The sequence below is a fragment of the Ips typographus genome, linkage group LG3, assembly GCF_016097725.1.
Source record: "Ips typographus isolate SLU linkage group LG3, UJ_Ityp_2.0, whole genome shotgun sequence".
Taxonomy (NCBI): Eukaryota; Metazoa; Arthropoda; class Insecta; order Coleoptera; family Curculionidae; genus Ips; species Ips typographus.
The window spans coordinates 1,487,236-1,505,403 of record NC_138424.1 but is presented as its reverse complement, the minus strand read 5'-3'; the positions used below and the strand labels follow the sequence as shown (position 1 = coordinate 1,505,403).

At 36.2% G+C, this 18,168-nt stretch overlaps 1 protein-coding gene across 6 annotated transcripts; it reads left to right on the top strand.

Moving 5' to 3' along the window:
- Positions 1-175: 175 nt before the first annotated feature.
- rdgB (retinal degeneration B) lies at positions 176-18,115 on the top strand. Of its 6 annotated transcripts, XM_081975531.1 has the most exons (23): positions 176-406; positions 1,795-1,954; positions 2,010-2,142; positions 4,150-4,353; positions 4,431-4,688; positions 4,744-4,896; positions 4,944-5,130; positions 5,178-5,347; positions 5,400-5,495; positions 6,875-7,075; positions 7,132-7,294; positions 7,348-7,511; positions 9,786-9,941; positions 9,995-10,171; positions 10,226-10,396; positions 10,447-10,575; positions 10,634-10,902; positions 13,144-13,398; positions 13,511-13,671; positions 13,733-13,913; positions 15,844-16,115; positions 16,343-16,448; positions 16,821-16,959. In XM_081975531.1, exons 2-22 carry the CDS (start codon positions 1,877-1,879, stop codon positions 16,437-16,439), a joined length of 3,675 nt encoding a protein of 1,224 aa, XP_081831657.1. In that variant the 5' UTR covers positions 176-406; positions 1,795-1,876; the 3' UTR covers positions 16,440-16,448; positions 16,821-16,959. The 6 variants fall into 6 exon arrangements, with proteins under 6 accessions (XP_081831657.1, XP_081831655.1, XP_081831654.1 ...); XM_081975529.1 differs by lacking the exon at positions 16,343-16,448 and having other exon boundaries at positions 177-406; positions 5,415-5,495; positions 6,884-7,075; positions 16,821-18,115; XM_081975528.1 differs by lacking the exon at positions 16,343-16,448 and having other exon boundaries at positions 177-406; positions 5,415-5,495; positions 16,821-18,115.
- Positions 18,116-18,168: the final 53 nt, after the last annotated feature.

Sequence of the window (18,168 nt, the reverse complement as noted above, 5' to 3'; positions counted from 1 at the left end):
TTTTCAAATTATTTACCACTTTATTTAGTATGAAGTGCATTTTGAAAATTCAGCAGATGACTCTGAACAAGTTTTTCTAGATATCGGACTTTCTAACAAATCATTTTTCATTCAAGCCAAACAAAGAGGAGATGGCAACCTTAATGTTTACGTTTTTTTTTTCAAATTATTTTGACATCTGTTATGACATCCAATTAACCAATATCCAATTTTTTTTTCATTTCACCACTCCACATGAATCTATTGTTGTTATAAAATGTTTAACTTTGTCCATAAAAGCATTTTTCGTGAATGAATGTACGCTTCAGAGAAAATTCCCTAATAACAAATTTAATGTGTTTTGTATCCTATGTTATTATTGGGTTTAAACTTGGACTTGTATCAGATTGGGCTGTTAATAAAGCTGGTAAGTGTTTTCTGATTTATTACTGACTTAAGTGCTTAGCCTGAAATTTATAAGTAGTCTGTGATGTATGTACTTTGTACTGGGCTGCTTTCTATATTTATTCGAGCAATTATTCCAGGTATAATTAAGTCACAAACTGTGTACCCGAATTCACCAGAGCATTATAAAAAGCATCTATTGTAGGTTTGTAGCTGTACAGAGTGTCCCAGATTAACCTGACAATGATTCTAACTTGTTTTCTTATCTATTTGGTGGACTAAATATTCATCCAATTTATTTGATAATAAAGTCATTCTTGTGTTCTCTTGTGACCTTTTATGATTATTTTCCTTTGTTTAATAGCAAGTCCATGGGTGCAGTGTTTGTTTCTGGTTTGTGATTGGTCAAGAAAAAGCAACAAGTTATAAGCTACTTTTTTTGACCAATCACAAACTGTCCACTGTGCTGGGATTTAAGCACATGTGAACCTTTATGGTAAATAATTAACAGGACTGAAAATTAGAAGATAAGAAAAACTAAATTTTCTTTTAACTGATTTTTCAGCAAATTTGCCCAAATCCACCTCTGTCTTGTTTAAAACACGCCGATAACGTTATTGATCGCCTCTCTCCAAACAGGCACTTTCAATCCTATTATAAGCTGGGCCTGCTGCCTTATCTAAGGCTACAGGTAGTTATAACATCCAGTTGAACTTGCATAATAAAGGTTCTGATATAATTATTTGTCATTGTGTAATTTGTTATGGTTGTTAAGCACAACTGTTTTGTAAATACAACCTAATATTTATATAGGTAGTGCAGTGTTTTTGATGCACTCTCTGAAAAGAAAAGTAAACTTAATGAACAACCTGAGAGATACAGACTACATTTTATTTATAAGTTTAAACTGTTACAATTCAATAGTGGTCCGGTCCTGTTTCCTGGATACATTCAGTAGCTCCAGGGATGTCCCATTGAAACGGCGGGAGCGTGTATAGTCACAGGCGCGCTCGCCCACGATAATCTGCCTTTGTGCAAGCCCTCGTCCTCAGTCTTCTCCCAACGATATCGGGGGGGACATTGGAGGAACTAGTTTCTTCCTCTCACCCCTTCTCCAAACGCTTTGTTACTTTTTCTGTATTGTTATGTGACTGCTGAATTACCCGGGTTCAGTGAAAGAGAGAACATTTCACGCAAATTGTCACAAATCAATAACTATTTTCCTTTGCGAAACTGTGAATTGAATAAATTAACCACCTACCTGATAGGGTGGATTTGCGACTGTATAATGAGAGTGTTATAAGGGAGTTTATTGTATTAAATTAAACTTCACTTGAAGTGGGGGTGAAAGTAGGTGATGGTTTTTGTGTGTGTGTGTGGTTTTGATTGAATCAAAGGTGGAATTTTCAGATTTCCGCAGTTTTCCTATAGTGAGTGGGATGTGAAGGGGCCCAGGCCTGGCGAGCCCTTGAGCCGGCCTAGGGCCCGCACCATGCTCATCAAGGAGTACCGCATTCCTTTGCCTTTAACGGTAGAGGAGTACCGGATCGCCCAACTTTATATGATTGCCGTAAGTTGACGTTTCACAGCAGAAACAAAATTACTAAAAATAAAGGGGGGTTTAGAAAAAAAGCAGAGAAGAGAGCAGTGGTCAGGGCAGCGGAGTCGAAATCCTTGTCAATGAGCCCTACAAGGATGGACCCGGCGGTCAAGGCCAGTACACGAAAAAAATCTACCACGTTGGAAGTCATTTACCAGGTAAATTACTGAGTAAAGGTCAAGCTACAAACTCTGATAAACTGGTTTTAAAACTACATCAAAATTATATAACATAATTAAGTGATCGGAAATCGACATTTGCTGTCGGTTTTGCTTACAAGAATATTGATCTCACAGTCTATTTTTGGACGTATGTATAGAAAGTGGATCTGGAAACCATAAAAATTAACTTTGTTTACACTAGCCCACTCATATCCAGTTTACCAAATCAAAATCTAAATTTATTGTTTTAAGTATAGAACAAGCTCACCAGTTTTACTTAAAGCGAAAGTACTAGCTTTCAAGCTTTATAATGATGATCATGTCAAAATTTTATGGATTCTGCACGTCTATCTTACTTTTTTCAGCCTTTTAAGTATTGAAAATTTCAAATTTCAATTTTTTCTCGAAAACGATAAAATTTAGAGGGAAACTTAGCAGAATCGAAAAATGGTATAAGTTACTATAGGGTGGTCGAACAAAAATCCGTTGTTGTCACTAGTTTCATGTAGATGTGGCAATGCTGGAATGACAAAAACTGTGTTTCTCTTAAATTGCTCAAGAACCAGCAGCTATCAGCTTGCTGCTTGTTCTTGACCAATCCAATCAAAAAGTGACATTTTGTTTGAGATAAAGTAGTGACGTCACAAACCGTCCCATCAATCCAAGTGAACCTTGGTCACGTGACTATACGGATCGTTGGGAAACTGACAATATGGACTACTAGGAAACTTTTCCTCAATTAGGCTCTTTTGGCTAAAACCATCGGTTTCTGAGATATTGATCAAAAAAGGGACTTTTTACTCTAATTTAATTTCACGTATATTTTGTGGTTTTACTCTAATGAGACAGATTTTGAATGTTGTCAGGTTCACGACAGTTCAAAATACGTTTGGAACAAACACTGAAATGTCACAACTGTCAAAATAACACTTATTAACCTATAAAATAAAATTTTGTTGATTTTTCTCATTTCCAATCTTTTATGTGAGTTTTTCTAGTTTTATAGCTTCGTGGGAGAGATTTTGACAGTTGTCACGTTCACTACAATTCAAAATACCTGTAAAACAAACAACTAAGTGTTACATAGGTCAAAATGCCACTTATGAACCTATAAAATGCAATTCAGTTGACGACAATTTAAAATAAGTGTAAAGCAAACAACTCAAATGTCACAAAAGTAAAAATAACACTCGTAAAGCTATAAAGTGCAATGCAGTTGATTTTTTTAGATTTAGATTTTTTCAAGGCTTTTTAGTTGTATTATAGTTTCATGAGACAGATATTGACAGCTTACTTAGTTGAAACTACGTGTAAAACAAACAACTCAAATGTAAAAAAAACACTCGTGAACCTATAAAATGTAATTTAGTTGATTTTTTCTCACTCATCATTCTACGTTTTTCTAGTTTTATAGCTTAATTGGAAAAGATAGATTTTTGACCCTTGTCACGTTCACAATAATTGAAAAAACGTATAAAACAATTAGCCTCAATGTCACAACTGTCAAAATGCCACTCGTAAAGCTATGAAGTGCAATTCAGTTGATTTTTACACATTTACATTCTTTCAAGTGTGTTTGTTTTATAGCTTCATGAGGCAAATTTTGATATTTGTCACATTCACGCCAGTTCTAAATACGTGTAAAGCAAACTACTAAATGTCACTCATGAAGCTATAAAATGCAACTCAGGTGATTTTTACTCATTTCTTAATAATAATATAAACTTATAATCCTAATTCCTAATGGGACTGATTTTCACAGTTGTCACATTCACGACAGTTTAAAATACGTTTAATACAAACCGTCCAAATGTCACAACTTTGGTCAATTGTTATTGGTCAAGAAAAAGCAGCAAGCTGCTTTTCTTGACCAATCACTAACTAGGAACAGTGCTGTGATTTACAAGTACTGTGGACTGCGTTTATTAGAACTTTAATCTTGAAAGATTGTCCGTATAATTTCTATATTTTGTATGCTCCACTATCTTTTATTTAAATTTTAAGGGTGGATCAAAAGCATCCTACCAAAAACCGCCTTAATGGTGGAGGAAGAAGCCTGGAACGCCTACCCATACACTAAAACCAGATACACCTGTCCTTTTGTGGAAAAATTCTACTTGGAAATCGAAACTTACTATTTTGCCGACAACGGACATCAAGAAAACGTATTCCAGTTGACTGGAAGCGATCTGAGAAATCGAATAGTCGGTACGATTTTCATTTTACTAGAAAATTTATGATATTCTGTGAAAATCGTTAAGTTTAACTCTTTCTCTCTCTCGCAGATGTTATAGATTTCGTCCGTGACCAGTTGTACGGTGCGGACTACGTTCGAGACGAAGACCCTCTGTACTATGTTTCCCAAAAGTCTGGGCGGGGTCCGTTATCAGAAAACTGGGTGGAAGAATACTGGAACGAAGTGCGCGACGCGCCCCAACCCACCCCTTCCGGCAAGTCTATGATGTGCGCCTACAAGCTTTGTAGAGTGGAGTTTCGTTATTGGGGAATGCAGACGAAAATAGAACGTTTCATACACGATACCGGTAATAAGTTTCACTTCCAAACTTTTGACATTTTTGACATTTTGTGTGGTTGAAGCATTGCGTAAAACTATGCTCAGAGCGCACAGACAAGCGTGGGCGTGGCAGGACGAGTGGCACGGCCTGACAATGGAGGACATCCGAGAAATTGAGAGACAAACCCAATTGGCGTTGAAAAGGAAAATGGGACAAATCGAAGACGATCAAATTGGTATGTTTTAACCTTAATATGCAATGTCATTAACACTAAAACCGTAGACGAAGACGACAATATGAACAACAGCACTAGTAAAGAAGACGCGGGCAAAACGTTAGCGGCCACTTTAGGAAGTATCGAAGTGACGGAAGACAGTCCTTTACTAGGCAAGAACATTCCTAGAATCCAAACGGCGGGAAGTTCGGACGCGGAAGGCTCGGAAGAAGAGATCACTTCAATACCAATCAAGTACGTAAAACCAACAGGGTTGAGTGAAAGAGTTTTACGTTGTTTAGACGGAAATTGATGTCTAGGAGAGACGACAAGCGACAACCTCCCAGAAGTTTGCACTCTCCCGGTTCGGCTTCTGTTAAAAGTTTCGATTTGCAAGTTGGTAATTGGCGAATCGAAACCTTGGGCCGCGATTCAGAGTCGGGATCTGACGAAGAATTCTTTGATTGTGAAGGTGAGTTTGATTGTTATTTTTCCACCAAATTTTTACTAATTTTTACTGTCAGACTCATCGTCTTTAGCCAAATGGAGTTCCTTAGAACTGTTATCCGAAGAAGATCTGGATACTGGTTCTCCAACTTATATTGAAAATAACAAATCAGGTATAGGATGTTTAGTATTCTTTAGTTATAGAGATGATCATGAAATTAGGGCACTTTTTTCAAGACATGACACCCATAAAAAATGACATTTTGACAAATGGCACTTTACGACGATTTTCAAAATTAAAAAGATTATCAAAAAAAATCATGTGGCTACCCCTTTCAAATATACCAAAAATCGTTTTCGAAAATGTCCGAAAAAAGGTAATCAAGTTTGACGTCCTCTGGCGGTCAAACGGGGCAACTTAGCTGTGTCCGCTTAACGTCACGTGATAGCTCTATTCATTAGCTACCTACTAGCATATGACGAGTCTATACTAATATTTAAAATAATCGTTAATTGCAATTTTTTGGAAAAAGTTTTTTCTTGGCCTACTATACCCTGACCACTACCATTTTGGATTTAAACGCGTCAAGTTGGTCGTTTTAACTAATTTGGGCATGGAGAACGCGAATCTAGTATCCGTTTTGCTGTAACTAACGCCATTTTGTCACTGACTTTGTAATTAGGGCATTTTTTCAGAAATCCCAATGGTTGAGAATCGAATCTGAATTACACTGTATTGATCCGTTTTTTTAGATATTTCTTAATATAATACCATCAGCGTGAATCACCCTGTATACAGGGTGTCCGGAAAATACGTGTACAACGTTTGACGACAGACTCCTGACGTCAAAATATGTCGATCTAAGCCGACTTAGTTATATCCAAAATTGTCTCGTTTAGCCGGTAGAGGGCGTCAAAAATTTGTAAAAATATTGGGTACAATTTCATTTCTTAAAGAGTATTGATAAGTGTATTCAGCAAGATGGCGGTCATTTTACACATTTGCTTAAGTAATGTTTTTGGTTTACTTAGTTTCTTACAATAAATAATTTCAACTTTATTATACCTACTTTGATGTATGCAGGTAATTGTAAATTTTTTTTTTCTGGCGAAACAGCTCATCCACCGGGAAATATTAAAGAGGTAAAATAGCTTCAAAATACTTCCGGTCACTCGACAAAAATATCTGGGTTGTCATAACGCCGTTCATATATAAAATGAGGAGAAATGTTGACGTATTATATCACTTTTATAACACTTCCACTTATTTACAGCCGGTGACTATACTACTAGAAAACGTCATTTTATAGTATTAGTCTACATACTAAAATTCATTAAAATCCATTAGCAGGTTTTCACGTAATTTAGTAAAAAACCAATATTTTTACAAATTTTTGACGCCCTCTACCGGCTAAACGAGACAATTTTGGATATAACTAAGTCGGCTTAGATCGACATATTTTGACGTCAGGAGTCTGTCGTCAAACGTTGTACACGTATTTTCCGGACACCCTGTATAAACCAACGTTATAAATAATTAATTTTGTGATAGAATTTACAGATCAACCTGACGACAGTATTTTTTCTTCCACATTCCTGCAACGAGTGGCCAGCGAACGGGTCAGTCGCAAGACTTTACAAAAAACTAAAGTCGGTTCAGTGGACATGTCCAGACCGGATTCCCCCAACGTTTTCCACTCGCCTTGCTCCACTAACGTGTTAATTTTAGTACTCCACGCAGGCAGCGTTTTAGGTACAAACTTACCAAAAACCAAAACAATGTTTAAACTAATAATTAACCGGTTTCAGACGCAAACGTTGATATGGCAGCCAAAAAATCCGACGTAACCACTTTAAAAGGCGCTTTCGAGTCGGTGATGCGACAACATTACCCCTCTTTAGTCGGACATATTGCGATAAAATTGGTGTCGTGTCCTTCGGTTTGTACGGAAAGTTTAGGAATTCTATCCAGGTCAGTTGAAACGCTACAAATTCAGGTAAACTAACTGAAATTGGTGATTTCAGTTTGAGTCCGTACAGTTTCGACGTTTCTCCTTCCTGCACTGATGTTCCTCAGGTCACGCACGATTCAATTCCCATTGGGGCTATTCCAATTTTGGCCACCAGCAACTCGGACTATCAGGAATCGGTTTCGCGTACCGTGGCCGCCACTAATGCAGTTTATCAAGGTAATTTACGTATAGAAAAGTGCAATGTTGTCTTTATTGTTAAATTTTGACGTTAGGGATTTTTACGGTTGTCAAAAAGACATTTTAGAGACCTACAATTTGGTGAAAACTGGAGTAACATAACTGTCAAAATGACTGAATTACGGGCTGGTAAAGTGAACCAAGTCGACTAACACCAATAAATGCAATGTTGTCTTTATTGTTAAGATTTGACGTCGTTTTGTCAGTTGACTATGTGGACTTTTTACGGTTGTCAAAAGATATTTTAAACACCTACAATTTGGTGAAAACTGGAGTAACATTACTGTCAAAATGACTGAATTACGAGCTAGTAAAGTGAACCAAGTCGACTAACACTAATAAATTCAATGTTGTCTTTATTGTTAAGATTTGACGTTGTTTTGTCAGTTGACTATGTGGACTTTTTACGGTTGTCAAAAAACGTTTTAAAGACCTACAATTTAGTGAAAACTGGAGTGACGTAACTGTCAAAATGACTGAATTACGAGCTGGTAAAGTGAACCAAGTCGACTAACACCAATAAATGCAATGTTGTCTTTATTGTTAAGATTTGACATTGTTTTGTCAGTTGACTATGTGGACTTTTTACGGTTGTCAAAAAACGTTTTAAAGACCTACAATCTAGTGAAAACTAGAGTGACGTAACTGTCAAAATGACTGAATTACGGGCTGGTAAAGTGAACCAAGTCGACTAACACCAATAAATGCAATGTTGTCTTTATTGTTAAGATTTGACATTGTTTTGTCAGTTGACTATGTGGACTTTTTACGGTTGTCAAAAAACGTTTTAAAGACCTACAATCTAGTGAAAACTAGAGTGACGTAACTGTCAAAATGACTGAATTACGGGCTGGTAAAGTGAACCAAGTCGACTAACACCAATAAATGCAATGTTGTCTTTATTGTTAAGATTTGACGTTGTTTTGTCAGTTGACTATGTGGACTTTTTACGGTTGTCAAAAAACGTTTTAAAGACCTACAATTTGGTGAAAACTGGAGTGACGTAACTGTCAAAATGACTGAATTACGGGCTGGTAAAGTGAACCAAGTCGACTAACACCAATAAATGCAATGTTGTCTTTATTGTTAAGATTTGACGTTATTTTGTCAGTTGACTATGTGGACTTTTTACGGTTGTCAAAAAACGTTTTAAAGACCTACAATTTGGTGAAAACTGGAGTGACGTAACTGTCAAAATGACTGAATTACGGGCTGGTAAAGTGAACCAAGTCGACTAACACCAATAAATGCAATGTTGTCTTTATTGTTAAGATTTGACGTTATTTTGTCAGTTGACTGTGTGGACTTTTTACGGTTGTCAAAAAACGTTTTAAAGACCTACGATTTGGTGAAAACTGGAGTGACGTAACTGTCAAAATGACTGAATTACGGGCTGGCAAAGTGAACCAAGTCGACTAACACCAATAAATGCAATGTTGTCTTTATTGTTAAGATTTGACGTTATTTTGTCAGTTGACTATGTGGACTTTTTACGGTTGTTAAAAAACGTTTTAAAGACCTACAATTTGGTGAAAACTAGAGTGACGTAACTGTCCCGCGAAACAAAATGCTATTGGTGCAAAATCTGACACAAATGTCAATTATGATTACTTTTCACGTGATTGGTCCAATTAGTAGCTTTATGCTGGCTGCTTTCTTCTGACGTCACAATGACAGTTTATGAAATTATGGTTTTGTTAAACCACGTCATTCACTCTGCTCACGCGCTTAGAAGTTGTTTTATTGGTCATCTGGCTTGCTTTCATCTTTTGCTTGACAAAATTAATAAAAACGAGCAATTTTGTTGCTTTTGGTTTAAATTTATTCAATATATTGAGTATATGATTATAGTGTGCAAATATTCTTAAAGTGTCTTTAAAAGCTTAAAAATATAAAAAAATCAACGAAATTATAAGTTTTTTTTATTGAGAGCATTTCCAGCCATAGAAATTGTTTTTAAAGTTAAAAAAACTTTAGACGGGGAACAACATAAAATTACAAAAATAGGTTTATCCCGTTTAAAAAATTTGAATTTTTGCACTTTTTAAAATTAATTTTTTTGATTTTTTGATCATTATTTTTGACACCCACTCTTAGAATCTAAGAATTTCAATCTGTCACAAACTTGAAAACTGTCAAAATCTTGTCCAAAATAAAATGACAAATTTTTTTAAAACTAGTTTAATCATTTAAATAGTCTAAATAAAACCAGATTACACCACTTGATTACTGATTTGACAATCATAATTGCAGATTTTTTAAATTCTGAAGAAGGGCACGGTTTCAGTGGTCAAATATGCTTTGTGGCCGACTCTTTAGGGTCCATACTAGCTTACGACGCGTTATGTCGCAGTGTTGAAGGCAAATCGCGTCATGGCAGTGAAAACAGTATTTTAGATGATCACAAAGGTTTGTGTTGTATGGAAAAGTTGTATGTTTTAATGAGTGGTGTTTTATCAAAGAGGATTACCTGAACGACACTCACTTATCGACGCGTAACCCTCGAAGAAGATCATCGTCGACGAGCGAAGCAGCCCATATGCGACTGGAGTTTGAAGTGTCAGATTTCTTCCTTTTTGGCAGCCCTTTAGCTTTGGTGCTGGCTTACCGAAGATTGTCCGCGCAAGACGATAAATCAGGTACCTTCCCAACCTTAAGTGAGTTTAACAAAGTCTGAACAGCAAAATGTAAAGGTTTCATCAGCCGTCCATTCTGTCATCAAGTCTACAACATGTTCCATCCCACTGATCCTGTAGCCTCTAGGTTGGAACCACTAATTTCGGCTAGGTTTTCTATTTTACCACCCATGAACGTCCCCAGATATGCTAAGTACCCTTTAGGCAACGGACAATCATATCATTTACGTAAGTTTTTCTATAAAGTGTCAGCTTGGTTTAATTATGGTATGTTTTAGTGGAAATTTTGCAAACTAACCCTCAAATCTTCAACGATCAAATGCTACCAAGACGGTTGTCTGAAGTATCAATTCAGAGCACTGTGTCAGGTTTGATCGAATCTATACCACTACAAACCATAAACAATCGTAAGTTTAAAAAAAAACAAACAATCCAGACAGTTTTTATGACAATTGAGTGAAACAGTGCAACAAAAATGGTGGGGCAACAAAAGACTGGACTACGCTCTCTACTGTCCCGAGGGACTCTCCAATTTCCCCACAAACGCCCTGCCCCACCTCTTTCACGCCAGTTACTGGGAGAGTTGCGATGTCATTGCGTTTATTTTGCGACAAGTAGGCGGATTTGAGGGCATGTCGAATGTGGTGGGGATAGAGGAGGGTAGGGAGAGCACTTTTAAGCCCGGCCAACCTAGAGAAAAATGGTCCAAAAAACGAACGTCGGTAAAATTGAAAGTAAGTTGTATTGCCAGATTAGTTGATTTGGAGCTCAATTTTTGATTTTGTAACTTGGTTTGAACTAGTTAGAAGGTAAACATGTTAAAAGCAGTTCTTGAGGATTTATCACAGTTTGAGTTAAGTAAGAGTTGTTTATGGAAAAAATCCAATACATCCCTGGATTTATGGTATATTTACTGGCTACACAGCAAAAATCAGTCCCGTATATCCCAGATTTCGAAATTACTTCCTGATATTGTGTTTCATTGCGTTTTAACTGACATTCTTTAACTTTTGATGGTAATGGTCACAGTTTCAGTAAAGTAAAGTTGGTTTATGGAAGAAATACAGTACGTTTCTGGATTGTAGGGTCAATTTACTGGTTACACAGAAAATTTCAGGGCCGTGTTCGAAAATACTGGCGTTTCATTGCATTTTTGCAAATTTTAAAAAGATTTATCACATTTGAGTTAAGTAAGAGTTGTTTATGGAAAATGTTCTACAGGTGTGGTAAATCCAAAACCGACCATAGGAAAACCGTGTAACGGACAGAGAAACATAGATGATTGCATGCGCGGGACAAAGACAGAAAACTAAAAATATATCAAGTAGGCCGTATTTTAAGCGCGCTGTTGCCAAACGCCAAGTATCCAATATCGTAATATATTCAGTATCGTTATAAGTAATTTCAATCAAACTGTTAATGACAGAAATCGGACTAAATACAGCTCGCTGACCGTATACCGATTATCCAAATGAATGGAAAAAATTAGGAATAATCCAACAATAAAATTAATTTTGTCCACGATATTGGATACTTGGCGTTTGGCAACAGCGCGCTTAAAATACGGCCTACTTGATATTTTTTTAGTTTTCTGTTTTTGTCCCGCGCATGCAATCATTTATGTTTCTCTGTTCGTTACACGGTTTTTCTATGGTCGGTTTTGGATTTACCACACCTGTATACGTCGCTGGATTTTATGGACAATTTACTGGTCAAACAGCAAATTTTCGTTTTATTTCTGACTTTCCTTCATTTTTAAACACACATCCCTAGATTTAAGATTAATTTACTGCCTACACAGCAAATTTCAGGGCCGTAGAAATTGTGTGTCTATGTCGTTTTAACTTATTTTGATAAAACAAGATGGCCTATGTTACTACATTCTAAAACTTAGGTTAACACTTTCCTCAATTTGACACCTCCAGATGAGACAGACCACCGCCCTCTGTACAAGAAAGCCTAGAATATCACTTTTAATGGCGGCGTTAGCGGTTTTCGTTTTGTACACAAACCTGTGCAGATGCAGTAGAAAATATGTTTTTTTTTATTTTTTCGTGTAGTTGATTAGAAGTTGTGAGTGAAAAATCAAAGAACGCTTAATTCCTGATCCAGATATGTATAGATATGGCTTTTTATACCCAATAAAGTCCAGCCAAAGCAAGTTTGGTTAGAACCCTTTGTCCTGGAAAGTACAACAAACTAATGTAAAAAACTGCTCAATCAAAGAAAATTTGGAAATCCTTGAAGCTAGGTAAGCAAAACTGGTAAATGGGTTTTATATTATTACCAAGACCTTTCTTTTAAAATGTAAATGTGCCAATGGAACTTCTAAAAGCTGTCCTGTTTCTTCAGAGTAAACCTTTGTTGCTCTCAAAATGCAGGCGGCCTCAAAATGTAACTCACATACCTATGTATGTAAGCGGCAATAAGTTTACTGAATGAGAAAGCATATTGTACTTACCACTGAGTATTGTGTTGGAGTAAAATCATTCCAGTTCAAAGCTTTCAACCACTGTTGGGTTCAAGCAGGGTCTTTTGGAAAGTAAAAGACTGACACTTTTGGGCTTTTCACCAAATAGCTTTTACAATTTGGCAAACAACAAGTGGACGGCATATTGTAGAGGCAATAGAATTTAAGTTAAAAAACCAACAACAAATTATAGAACAATGAAGGAACAATAACAATAGTGATAACACAATAAAATGAACACAAACTACATTTTCACTAGAACAATAAACATATAAACAACAATATATAATAGCAAACAAAAATTACTTTGGCAAGTAATCCCAAGTCTTGACTTTAAACCTTAAAAATTAATTTAATCATCGAAAAACTCAATTTCCACAATACAAACAAATGCAAACTGTCAACCACTATTTCGGCCATATTGGAATTTTTGGCATGCACCTTCTTGGCTTTCTTGTACAGAGGGCGGTGGACAGACACATCGTTGAATCGACTCTTATTTCAGAACGTGACAGCCAATCATCGAGCCAATGACGTCATAGTAAGGGAAGGGGCGGCGCAGACGCTGGTGGCGACGTTCAAGTACGGTCCACTGGACATGATAACGTTGACCGGGGAAAAAGTGGACATTCACATAATGAAAGACCCACCGTCAGGCGAGTGGAGTTTTCTGTCCACCGAAGTGACCGACAAAAATGGACGGGTGACTTACACGATCCCCGAAACGCACAGCGTCAGTTACGGACTGTATCCCATCAAGGTTTTTAGATTATTTACTTAATGTTAACGCTCTTCAGCAATCTGACTGTTATCACGTGACTGATCACGTGATTTATGTCTAGCGAGGAATTGAATCGTTGGTGTAATTGTAGATGATAGTTCGTGGCGATCATACATCTGTGGACCTGTTTATGGCGGTGGTTCCACCTAAAACGGAAACTGTCGTGTTCAGCATAGACGGTTCGTTTACGGCTAGTGTTTCGGTTACTGGACGCGACCCGAAAGTTAGGGCGGGCGCTGTGGACGTAGTCAGGTTCGTACTTGGCATTTTTCAGCCAAAAAAAAAAAAACACATTTGTTTGGTGTAAATCCAGGCACTGGCAGGAGTTGGGCTACTTGATTATTTACATCACTGGCAGACCGGATATGCAACACCGGAAAGTGGTCTCTTGGTTGTCGCAGCATAATTTTCCTCACGGTTTAGTTTCCTTCGCCGATGGGTTCACCACCGGCCCTTTAAGCCACAAGGCAGCCTATCTCAATAATTTGATTCAGGTAAGGCTTGTCATAGACTGAATCACTTTTTGTATTGGGTTCCTTAACTTGGATTTTACTATACAAAAGGTTAACAGCACACGTCACACGTATACAGGTGAGGTAAATCCAAAAGCGACCATAGGAAAACCGTGTAACGGACAGAGAAACGTAGGTAATTGCATGCGCGGGAGCAAGACGGAAAACGAAAAAAATATCAAGTAGGCCATATTTTTAGCGCGCTGTTGCCAAACGCCGTAAGTAAGTTTGTCGAGGGTATTGAATACTTACGGCGTTTGGCAACGGCGCGCTAGAAATATGGCCTACTTGATATTTTTTTCGTTTTCTGTCTTTCTCCCGCTCATACAATTACCTACGTTTCTCTGTCCGTTACACGGTTTTCCTATGGTCGCTTTTGGATTTCCCACACCTGTATATTCCGTCTCTGTTTTGCTTTGAAAAAATTGGGCTAACATACAGGATGTTCTAGTTGCTAGTCCCTGACCGTTAGGTATAGCAAAAAATAATAATAGTTAGATATCTTTTTGTTTATTAAAGTGTTTTTTTCTTAAATTGTGTCAAAACGTAATTCTATTGAAGTTTTGTTTGCCTGTTTCTCTGGGTCATGTTCTTTTTCTACTATTGTGCCACTTAATTGTATTAATTTTAATTGAAAACCATCTGTACTGTAATAATTAAAGTTAAAGTTACAAACAGTTACACAACTAAACTAAACACTGCAATACAAAAAGTGTAAAGGTTTAGAGTGCTCCTGAAGAAGTAAAAAAAAATGTGAAAACATTCCAAAACACTATAGAAGCTCTAAAGTGCCTTGCAAAAGCTTACAAAACAGCCTAGAAGCTTCCAAATGTTTTTCAACTTATCCAGAAGTTCTCAAAAAATTTCAAGACAGTCTAAAAGCTTCCGTGTGCTTCTAGAGCAGTTTAACAGCTTCCAAAAGTTTCTAGAACCGTCTACAAGGTTTCAAATGGTTTAAAAGCAGTCCAGAATCTTCAAGGCTTTTTAAACTGTCCAAATGTTCCGAAAGTAGTCTGAAAAGGATTTAAAACACTATAGAAACTCTAAAATGCTTTTAAAGCGGTCGCAAGCCTTTCAAAATAGTTTATTTGCTTCCAAATGATCTTCACCTAGTCTAGAAGCTCTGAAAACATTTCAAGGCAGCCTAAAAGCTTCCGTATGCTTCTAAAAGCAGTTTAAAAGCTTCTATAAGTTTCTAGAAGTTTTCAAATGCTTCAAAAGCAGTCCGAAACCTTCAATGCTTTTTAAACTCTCCGGAATCCTTGAAAATGCTCCTAAAGTAGTATAAAAATATTTCAAAATAGTATAGCAACTCCAAAATGCTTCTAAAGCAGTCGAAAGCCTTCTAAAACCCTTTAGAACAGTCTAGAAGCTCTAAAATATTTCAAGACAGTGTAAAAGTTTCCTTATGCTTTTAGAGCAGTTTAAAAGTTTCTAGAACCGTCTATATACAAGGTTTCAAATGTTTTAAAAGCAGTCCAGAATCTTAATGTAGTCTAAGAAAATTTCAAAACACTACAGAAACTTTAAAATGCTTCTAAAGCAGTCGGAAGTCTTTCAAAACAGTCTAAAAAATTCCAAATGCTCTTCAACTAGTCTAGAAGCTTCCAAAAGATTTCAAAACGGTCTAAAAGCTTCCAAAAAAATTCTAGAACCGTCTAAGAACTTCCAAATGCCTCTAAAGCATTCCATAACTTTCAATAAGCTCTTTAAACTGTTCAAAAACTTTCCAAATGCTCCTCAAGTAGTTCAAAAAATTTTCGAGAACATGAACCCAAAAAAAAATTTACATCTCTAAAGAGAGTTTTATGCTTTTTTTGAAAAAAATAATTTTAAGCACTTTTTTTCACGATTTTAGTACTTTTGTTTAGTATCCGGACTCTAGTAATAACAAACTTTTGTTTTTTTTTAGAATCACGGTGTAATCATCCACGCAGCTTACGGCAGCGCCAAAGACATTACGGTGTACACGAACGTTGGTCTGAGACCCAAACAGATTTACATCGTGGGCAAGGCGTCCAAAAAGCAACAAAGTCAGGCCACCGTCCTGTCGGACGGTTACGCCATACATTTGGCCACGTTGATGACGCACGGTGGTTCCAGGCCTGCGCAGGGTAACGCCCGCATGGTTATTCCCCGCGGATACTTTGGACTATCCGGACAGGCCATAAATCGACGAAGAAGGTGAGTTTCAGTTATTTGCAAGAATGGTTTTTCAAGGTTTGCTTGCACAAATAGTTTTCAAATCAAACTTTAGAAAAAGTTCTCAACTAATCTTTTGATATTCTTAAACTAAGCAATGTCTAATGTATTAGCTAGTTACAGAAAATACTACTTAACATTTTGTCAGTTTAATGTTTTATTAGAACTTATTTTTATGGTATTTGTTTTCTTTTTTTGTAAATTTTCAGCTTTGATCAAGGCGGGATTCCATCGCCTGGCCGAAACAGCGCGGCCGTTTCGACGGCCGCCTTTTTGAAACGCAAAGTTTACGTTAGCCACAAATGAGTGTCAAAGGTGAAATTGAATGGAGTCTGACACGTTTTGGTTGATTGTGGCTAGACATTTCCTTATCCCGCCTACATTTTTTTTCTGCACCACCCTGTTTCTTGTAGTTAAGTTTCGGTTTGAAAAGTGTAGCATGTAAAATCAATAAAGTGTCCTGTTCACACCAGATACATTTTATAAACCGAAATTAATGCAATAATTGTGTAACAAGCACGGATTGCTACAGAGCCGTTGTTGCTTCATATTTAGCAACTAAGACACATTACCAAAATGACACAAAACGATCGTAGATTAGTAAGTAGATTTGGTGTAGCTGCATCCAATTTCATTTGTACATACTTTCCATTTACATAAAATTGTATTTGTTAAATTTAATTTTAGGTCAGCGAAACGTGCAACTTCCTATCCAATTTCCAGCGATAATCCACAACAAGTTGAAAGATCGCAGAGCGCCAAACGTTACCAAATACCTAAACCAGTGTTATCTTTAACGCCCAGTATCAATTAATCTACGTATTTAAAATAACTATAATTTACGCCATTCAATTGAGTTGAAGCTAGTCCATTCGCCATTCAAATACTTTGTGTCATATCCTAACTATCATAATATTATTAATAATTAGTCTAGGGTGGTACTTTGTGATTGGCTAAGTGTTACGTTAAGTACAGGGTGGTCCAATTAAATCAGTTGTAGTTGTATAATGAAAACAGTATTGTCAAAGCTTTTAAGATCCTTCAAAGTGTGATATTTAATTTTCCCACTCGAAAATTTTAGGAGTAATTAAATTAACTCTAAAACCTAAAATAAACAGGCATTGGAATGCTGATGAGTGAGTATTCTAGGTGAATCCTACAGTAGCGGTGTAAATAAGTATTCTAGAATGGACACATCCTAGTTTCTATATTTTTTCCAAATATTTTTCTAAAAAAAAAATATGTAACAAAATGCTTGTTAAAAGCATTCTCATAGTCAAATACTAAACTACATTTTTCCTATAAGACAATATGCAACAGAAAAGTTGCACATGTTTTTATGCAGATAGATGGATTTTTTGTTTTATTTCATTAACTTTGCGTCAACAAACTGTACTTTATAGCTTTATGGAAGAACATACACCTGGCATAATTAAACTTTATTTTGTGCATAAAACAATCACTTTTATTTATATTAAAAAATAATTGTTATTATTTAAAATGTAACGCGTTGGTACGCACGTTACTATTTGGAAAAAACCCAAAATATCCATCTATCTAGAAATGTTTAAAAAAAATCCAAAAACAGTACACAGAAGATTTTTTTATTAAATTTTGTACCACTTAACTCGTGTCATTCATTGGGTTTTTTTCAATATTTTTAATTTCTTATTCAAACCTTTTTAAAGAAAAAATGTCTAAATACATTAATTAAGAAGAATGAGCTGGTTAGTCTACTTGTGGTGTATTAATCAGAAAAATCACGTAATTCTCTGCGATATAAAATAATATTATTAAATTCCTGTTATTTGTTACAGCTACTTCTTGAGGAAAAACAAGAGATTTATATTGTATATCTAGTTGAATTATACATATTCATTGTACTATGTGAAAATTATAAATGATAATCATATTTATTAAGGAGATGGTTTATGGTAATTGAAACCGTTGTCAAATCTAAATAAAATACTTGTTAGAAATAACTTACTGGTTTTCTTTTTTGTTCTACCAAGTTTTTAAAGGTCTTATGAAGGAA